Raw genomic sequence first — 9,110 nt, forward strand, 5'->3', positions numbered from 1 at the left:
GGGGCGGAGCAACCCGAGGTCACCTCCAGGAGGCCCCTGCTGGGCTCGCAGCGCCTGCACCAGAGTCTGGCACAGAGTAGAGGCTCAGTAAACATCGGCCCTAGAAAGAATGTAGACCCCGTGTTGCTAGATGTGCCAAATGTTCAAGGGAGTCCCGAGATGTGGACTTTAATCCAGATTTTAAATACCGGCACCCAACTCAAAAATATTTTTTTAAGCACCATGTGATCTAGAGGCGTTTGGGTAGCTCAGTCGGTTGCACATCTGACTTCGGCTCAGGTCGCGATCTCACGGTTGGTGAGTTCGAGCCCCGCGTCGGGCTCTCTGCGGTCAGCACAGAGCCTGCTTCGGATCCTCTGCCTCCTTTTTGCCCCTCCCCCATTCACACTTGCACACTCAGACGCTCTCTCTTTCTCTCTTAAAAATAAACATTAAAAAAAGAAGAAGAAAAAATGTTTAAAAATAAATAAACACCATATGCTCTAAATTAAACCCACATGCAGGCTGGGTCTTGCTTCTTGACCTCAGTCCCTGCTCTCCAGGAAAGCTCCAGGGGCTGGAGCGCGGGCGAGAGGGTCATCTACGGGAGCCTAGTGGCCTAGCGCCTGCTGGCTTCTTAGATCCCATCACCAGGCTCCAGGGACACTGGCCTACTTTCCATTCCTCGAATGCCTCTGAGTCTTTGCGGCTGCCCCTGAAGGACCAGCCCCCTGGCACCTGCCCCACTGGCTGCGTCCTTCCCAGACCCTCCCAGCACCCACGGGCAGGGACCCAGGGGCAGCCCATCCCCCACAGCTCCATTCCTCCCCTGCCCCCTCACCAATGACCTCCTCCTTCCCTCTATTGCAGCCACCCGATGCCATGGCGGCAAGCGAGATGGAATGTTCCATGCAGACGCTCTAGATCTGTGGCCACAATTTCCTATTCTTTTGCTCTGTCACCTGGATATTCCCCCTGCTCTATAACTGCATCCACTCTGCCGCCCCCTCCTCCTAAGTCCATTCCTTCCCTGATTCAGCCATTGTCCCAGTCAGACCGGTAGTACCACCAACACCCTTGAACTTGCCGGCCACCCATCCGGCAAAACCCCAACACTGGGGAACCCCCACTGTCTGCCTGTTTGGGGCCTGAAATCGCTGCTCGAGTAATTCACACAACATGAGCTCAATGCCTTCTAGCTTCAGCCGGGCCCTTAGCGCCCCGGGAACACCTCCACGCTTCCCTCGCTGCTCTGGACTTTGAGGTCTTCTTCAAGCCTCAGACCCCTCCTCTGTGACCGCCTTGTACCTCACCTTTCTTCATCCTTCTCCCTCCTATGAGCCTACCTGCCTCTGGGTGGAGCAGGTTTCCTCTATCTGGAACACACCTTCTTACCATTTGCTTTGGCCAACTGCTTGTTCTTTGGATTTAGCATATATGTCTCCTCCTCCTGGAAGCCCTCCAGACCCAGCCCCACCCAGCCACCCATCCTGGGCCCTGTTCCTCTGTGCTCAGAGCACCTCCTTTCCCATGGTGGGGGCAGTTACCCTGCTTTGTTTGTTTGTTTTTTTTTTTTACTTATTTTGGAGAGAGAGAGAGGGAGACAGTGTGAGCAGGGGAGGGGCAGAGAGAGAGGGAGACACAGAATCAGAAGCAGGCTCCAGGCTCCGAGCTGTCAGCACAGAGCCTGATGTGGGGCTCGAACTCCCGTACACGGAGATGATGACCTGAGCCGAAGTCGGATGCTTAACTGAGCCACCCAGGTGCCGCCTTGGTTTTTTTGTTTTGTTTTGTTTTATACTCTACTTATTTCTGCAGTTCCTTTGGGGATAGGGCCCCTAGCCGTATCGTCTCCGCATGCCTAGCCGTCAGCCGAGGAAATCTGGGGCGGGCAGGTGGAAATGCAACAAGAGACCCTTACCGGAAACTTGTATGAGTTTCCTGTGCCTGCTGCACTGAATTCCCACAAACTGGATGACTTACAACAACACAACTTTATTGTCTTATCGATCCGGAGGCCAGACGTCTCAAGTCCCTCTCCTTGGGCTGAAGTCGGATGTCTACAGGGCTGCTGCCTTCTGGAAGCTTGAGGGCAGAAGCCGTCTCCTTCCCGTCTCCAGCCTCGAGCGGGCGCCAGCACTGGCTCCGGGCTCCTCACGACCCTCCAGTCTCGGATTCTGCTCTCTCGTGGCTTTCTCGGACCCTGACACTACCGCTCCCCTTTAACAAGGACCTCTGTGACTCCATTGGGCCCCCCCAGTCACCTGTATTCCTCCCGTCTCAGGATCCTTGGCTCACTCACGTCTGCAAAGCCCTCGTACCACAAACACACCCACAGTTTCCGGGGACTGGGGCCGGGCGGTTCGGTGAGGGGCGATGGCGGGGGGGAGGGGGCTCAGCGTCCCAGCCAACCCGAACCCCGACAGGGTTTACGATGTGCAAACCCCAGCAGGGTTTAGGATGCCCGAGATCACGGATAAGGAAGCCACGCTGGCTTACTTCCGCCGGAAAAGTCGCAGGACGTGTTTCCGATGGGCCGGGCACCCGGGACCCCGGCTCCCGGGGACGCACCGCTTACAGAGCTCCCACGCCCTGGCCTTGAACAGCCGGCCCCCAAACACGTAGATCACCGGGTTGAGGCAGCTGTTGAGGAAGGCGAAGAAGTTGGCGTACTGCAGGCCCAGGTCTATGAAGCTCTCCCAGAAGCAGCCGCGGACCGCCTGCGCCTGGAACAGGAAGTCCAGGAAGGCAAAGAAGTGGAAGGGCGTCCAGCACACCAGGAAGGCGGCCACGAGCGCGAGGAGGAGCCCCGCGGCCCTGCGGCCCCGGGAGCCCCCCGGCCGCCCCCGCAGGGAGGCCAGGATGCGGCCGTTGAAGAAGAGGATCGCCAGCAGCGGCAGCAGGAAGCCCAGCACGTTGAGCTCCACCACCCGGGCGACGTGCCAGGCGAGGCGCCAGGCCCCGGGCGGGCAGGGGGGCCGCAGCACGCAGGCGCGCGTGCCGTTCAGCTCCGGGACNNNNCACCAGGAAGACGCTGGTGAACAGATGCGCCTTGATGACGCCGTTGACGACGCGGCAGAGGAGGGCCCCGAAAGGCCAGCTGAACTGGTGCGCGATGTTCTCCGCCCAGAAGGGCAGGCCCAGCACGAACAGCAGGTCGGAGGCGGCCAGGTGGGACAGGTAGACCTCGGCGACGCTCAGCCGCCGCCGCGGGACGAGGAAGACGGCCAGCACGAGCAGGTTTCCCAGCAGGCCGCACGCGCACACGGCGCCGATGAACGCGGGCAGCAGCCTGTGCAGCAGGCCCCAGGCTTCCGGAAACTCGGCACAGGAAGTGACGTCAGCAGGGGGGAGCTGGCTCCGGTTCAGGGACGGGAACTCCAGGAGGCTCCGGGACGCCATCCACGGTGACCTGCAACGACCAGCACGCGGCGTGACCCGGGGGTGGGGTGGGGGGGGGAGCCAGCTGCGGCCACGCCCACTCATTTACATATGGCGCAGGCTGCTTTTGTGCGCAAGCGCAGAGTCCTGCGTGGCCCGAAGAACTGAGGACGCCTGCTCCCTTTGAGGAGTTTGCTGACCCCTGGCGCTCGGGAAAGGACTAGGGCTTTGAGCGCCGAGTCCAATTCCAACCACAGCCGCTTGGAGTGAGCCACTTAGACCCATTAACTTTTCTTTTCCTTTTCGAAAGGCAGAGCTAGTCGCATCCCTCTTGTGTAACAGTGCTGAAGACCAGGGACAGGGTCTATGGAGAGTTTGGGAAGGTTGCCTGGTCTAGAGGAAGCAAACGGTCTCATCAACGACCCAACTATCATTGTTAACTGTTTGGCAAACATTAAAGGGCACCCACTGTGTGCCAGCGCTTTGCCAGGGAACAGGACCCAGCCCTCGGCCTGAAGGGGCTCCCTGAGGCGATGCAGACATGGAGACAGTAGGCAACGACCTAAGAATCAAGAAGTGCTAACAACAGGTGTAGCCGGCCGGGATGTCCCTTGTTGGGTCCGAGACCAACGGGGTGGCCGGGGTGCAGACAATGGTGGGAGGTTTCCAGAATGAGCAGCCAGCCTTGCAAGTTACCAGCAGTAAAACAGTAGCAGATACTGATGAGATGATGTCTAGGTCAGGCCCCATTCTGAGAGTTTCACATTTAAGTATATTTTCATGGAATCTTCCCAGCAGCCCTGTGGGGCAGGGGCAGTGTCATCTGTGCTCAGAAAAGGGGGCACGGAGGGACCGATCACTCTCCCGCAGTCGCACAGCGGGCACAGTAGGATACAGCCCCCGGAGGTCTGGCTTCCAGAGGCTGGGCCTCTGTCTGCTCAATTCTGCTGTCTTCTCTGTAGATGAGGAGGCTGGGCCAGGAAGTTAACAGCCTGTCCTGGGAGCCCTCAGTCTGTGCTGACCCCAAAGGCCACAGTCCCAGCCACACAGCTGGCCTGCCTCCCACGTGCCCACACCGGGTTTCCGTGGGAGACGGATACGGTGGGAAGCAAGTGGACCTTGCTTCTGGAACCCCGCGGAAAGAAGGGATCACATCCTGTACTAGTGGATTTGTGAGCACCTATGAGCACCTGCCAGTCCAGCTGACTCGGGAGACCCGCACAATCCCCACTCACACAGCAAGCAGCTTGTGAAACAGTCTTGGAAGAGACTATTTGGCTGTGTGACCTTGGGCAATCCCTTGGTGCCTCTGGGCACGACTTTGACTTTCCTCAAAGTGCTGGCACAAAGTGGGTGCCCTTTAATGTTTGCCAAATAGTTAACTGGGAAAGACATGGTGGCTTTCGAGTTTTGTTGCTGTTTGTAACTCATACACCGTGCTATTCACACTGAGGTGTAATCCCCCAGTTCCTCCACGCATTTGTCTACTGAACAAGTATTTATTGAGCACCTACTATATACCTGGCACCGTTCTAAGTATTTGGGACAGAGCAGTGAATCAGAATAGCCAAGACCCCTCAGGAGGCTGCTAGCCTCGTGGGAGGAGAGAGCCGACAACAATAAACATACTGAATAAATGTGTCAGCAGGGGGGTGGTAGGAAGTGGGGATGCTGAGATGGAATCAGCTTCTAGATTGAAGGTAGTGCTGCCATGATTTTCAGTTGGATAGAGGTGGTGAGAAAGGAAGGATTAGACGATGCCAAGGTTTTTGGCCTGAGCACGGAAATGTGACGTTGCCGTCAGCTGAAATGGGAAGGGCAGAGTGATGTGGGACAGGGTTTTGCGGGGGAGATCAGGAGTTCACTCTTGGCTATGTCAAGGTTGAGATGTCTATCGGACATCAAGTGGGGCTTTCCAGCAACTAGATATTCAAGCCTGGCATTCAGGGACAATGTCTGACACAGTGACACAAGACCGGATAAACCACCAAGGGAGAGTGTAGACAGAGGAGAGGATCCGCTGCTTGCCACGAGCAGGCAGGTCAGTGGGACACACGGGGGATTACGGGCTGGGTGACCATGGGCCTATCTGCGGCATAGAGAACTCTGACCCAGAGCATACGCAACGGTCGGGACTCTCCTGTGTGGTCAACTCTTGTGCTGTAAAAATCGCAACTAAATATTTATTTGGTTATTTGGAAATCTTTTTATTTAATTATTTTTCTCTTTGTAATTCTTACTTACCCTGTAAACACTTGAAAGTTTTGCAATATGCCTTTCTGGCCTTGATGAGCTAAAAGACGAAAGTTTAAGGACAATTTAAGTACTGAGCTCCTGTTTCTCAAGGAAGTTGGAAACAAACGAGCAAGTCGCACAGACTGTTCGTATATACAGCACTACGGGGGCTCTGTGGCGATTTCACCGATCACAAGAAAACTTACGACACAAAGCTGCTACTTCAGAAGTTAGTAGTTTTAATTTTTTTACTGTGTATTTTATTTCTGAGAGAGAGACAGACAGAGGGTGAGTGGGGAAGGGACGAGAGAGAGAGAGGGGAAGACATCGAATCTGAAGCAGGCTCCAGGCTCTGAGCTGTCAGCACAGAGCCTGACACGGGGCTCGAACCTATGAACCATGAGATCATGACCTGAGCCGAAGTGGGATGCTCAAATGACTGAGCCACCCAAGTGCCCCAGAAGTTAGTAAATTTAAAAGATCTGCCCTAAGACACACAGACTTCACCCACATAGCTGCAGAAGGGTGCTGTTACAGGTCGCTCTGCGAAGCATGGATTTTCCACTTAGATCAAGCTACTATTCTGTAAATCAGTTCAGCTCATTTTCGGTTCCAGTTTATCTCCTGCACATACAACAGTGGAAATGACGGCTGCTTGTGGATCAGCTTCGTAAGAACTCCACACACAGGGGAAATGGTGCCCGCTTGGTATTGGTCTCTTCTGATTCTTCCACTGGAGAAAGTCAGTCCGTTCCAATCATGATCCAATTCATGGGCTCACAGCAAACTTTCTGGAAGTTCAGTCTGGCTGAGGGGAACAAGTGACTTCTGGGGACTGCTACTCTAAATTCACTTGAAATTATTTACGTTGGAACTAGAGTTATATTTTTGTGATGATCATACAAATGCAAATTTTGCTGGGGCGTGGTGTCATGGTAACAGCAATGTTCTTACAAAAATAAGAGCCGTGAAACAGAAATGAGCTTTGAAGAGGCCACAGTGCACACACAGTTTGCAGCTGCCTATGAATAAGTTTCGGTATTCTACCAATTAATTCTTTTTTAATGTTTATTTTTGAGAGGGAGACAGAGAGACCGAGCATGAGCGGCGGAGGGGCAGAGACAGAGGGAGACACAGAATCTGAAGCAGGCTCCAGGCTCCCAGCTGTCAGCACAGAGCCCAACGCGGGGCTCGAACCCACAAACCGTGAGATCCTGACCTGAGCTGAAGTCCGACGCTTAACCAACTGAGCCACCCAGGTGCCCCAATTAATATTCTACCAATTAAAATGGAGGTTCGAGTTGGCAAAGTTTAGAAAATTTAAAGATGGACACACAGACTTAGTGAACTACAAGCTTTTTGTAATGAGGTTGATGGTGAATTAAAAATACCCCCCAGCACATATTTCCTTTCTTAGCCGCCCCATCATCAATCACTTTTAGGGGACCTTGAGCCTAAATGCCAGGAAATGTTACTAAGCTGTTTGTTAAAGCGGAACTCTAAATTTTTTTTGAATTTTGTTCCAGATTAATTGGAGATCTTTAATCAAGCTATTCAAAGAATGGAGCTCCAAAAATACCTGCTTTTGCACTTTTAGCAGACTATAATTACCTTGAAAATGAAGGTATTATGCAGCAAATAAAGGACATTTATTGCAAAAGGGAAGAAATGAATAAAGGATGAGAGCTCGGTGGCACACAAGATTTAATGTTAAAACTCTGTTGCGAGTTTTGGAATCTCACAGTTTGTGGGAAGAATCTTTTCACTTGGGTAAATTCACATTCTGTACAGAAATGAGACGAAATTGAGAAAACCAAGGATCTGCAGCTTCTAAGTCTGACAAAGTGTTCAAAAAGTATAAGTAACTACAACTTATTTTTAGAGTTTAATCTGGTAAAAATATTTGTTGAAGAAAGCCACTCTGGGGGTGCCTGGGCGGCTCAGTCGGTTAAGCGTCCGACTTCGGCTCAGGTCATGATCTCACAGTTCATGGGTTTGAGGCCCGCATCGGGCTCTGTGCTGACAGCTCAGAGCCTGGAGCCTGTCTTCGGATTCTGTGTCTCTTTCTCTCTCTGCCCATACCCCGTTCATGCTCTGTCTCATTCTGTCTCTCAAAAATAAATAAATGTATAAAAAAAAGAAAGAAGGCCTCTCTGAACTAGGGCATAAAGGCATCACCTGTGAACATACCTGGGCTAAAATATTTACATCATTTTGCATGTAAAGAGTCAGATGTGAATAGAGCCTCTGCCTGGCAGAATTTGCTCAGAGCTTCGCAGGTTGATACCTCAGCACTTGCAGCGAGGACGTTTTCTTAATAAAATACATTCTAGTCTGGGGCGCCTGGGTGGTTTAGTCCCTTAAGCATTCAACTCTTGGTTTCTGCTCAAGTCATGATCTCACAATTAGTGAGATCGAGTCCCATGTCAGGCTCTGACAGTGCAAAGCCTGCTTGGGATTCTCTCTCCCCTCTCTAGTTCGCTTATGCACTCTAACTAAATAATCAATCAATAATAAATACATTCTAGTCTAAAAGAAGAGTTAATTCAAGGTGCTAATTTAAATTTATTAGCTATAAAATTTGAAAACAAAGATTTCAGCAGTTCTATGGAACAATGAAAAATAATAAAGCCACACTAGAAAAAAAATCATTCTTCAGGAGAACGCCAAGGACATATCACAGCCAGGCAGGATTGTAGCCTGTGCATATGTACCAACGTCAATTTATTTTGCTTCTGTTCTTTTTTTTTTAAGTTTTTTTTTTTTTTACATTATTCCTTTGAGAGAGAGAGAGAGAGCATGAGGGAGAAACAGGGAGAGAGAGTTCCAAGCAGGCTCTGCGCTGTCAGCACATGAACCGTGAGATCATGACCTGAGCAGAAATCAAGAGTTGGATGTTTAACAACGGAGCCCCCCGGACTCCCCTGATTGTGTTCTTTTTCAGTGTTCAGCCATTAACATAAAAACTGCTTTATTTTGCTTTAATACGTGTATGTATATATTTAAAGACATGGCTTTTCTGAAAACAATTGCTAAACTATAACATCAATATCATATAGCCAATTTGTTGTTTTAAGCCACCTAATTTGTGGTGATTCGTTTCGACAGGAAGCCAATACACCCCTCGNTAGCTCGAGATACAACCCCCACTGCTGGCGGGGCGCCTGGGGTCTCAGTCAGTTAAACATCCAACTTGGGCTCAGGTCATGATCTCAGTTTGTGAGTTCAAGCCCCGCATCGTGACAGCTCAGAGCCTGGAACCTGCTTCAGATTCTGTGTCTCCTTCTCTCTCTGCCCCTCCCCCATTCATGCTCTGTCTCTGTCTCTTTCTCAAAAATAAATACACATTCAAAAAAATCAAAAAAGAAGCTGGAAAAAGCAAGGATTCTCCCTTGGAGCCTCCACATGGAACACAGCCCTTCCAAGACCTTGACGTTAGCCCGGTGTGACTGATTTTGAACATCTGACTTCTGGAACAATGACTTTGTGTGGGTTTTTTTGTTTTTTTTTTTAAT

The 9,110-nt window shown here is 51.4% G+C and overlaps 1 protein-coding gene across 1 annotated transcript; it reads right to left on the bottom strand.

The window, feature by feature from the left end:
• Nucleotides 1–1,954: 1,954 nt before the first annotated feature.
• On the bottom strand, nucleotides 1,955–3,381 carry BDKRB1 (bradykinin receptor B1). The gene is given in 2 exon segments (XM_077780913.1): nucleotides 1,955–3,000; nucleotides 3,002–3,381. Coding segments are annotated over 2 exon segments (906 nt in total). The 3' UTR covers nucleotides 1,955–2,474.
• Nucleotides 3,382–9,110: the final 5,729 nt, after the last annotated feature.

Source organism: Crocuta crocuta, unplaced genomic scaffold (genome assembly GCF_008692635.1).
Source record: "Crocuta crocuta isolate KB4526 unplaced genomic scaffold, BGI_CrCroc_1.0 scaffold299, whole genome shotgun sequence".
NCBI classification, from domain to species: Eukaryota; Metazoa; Chordata; class Mammalia; order Carnivora; family Hyaenidae; genus Crocuta; species Crocuta crocuta.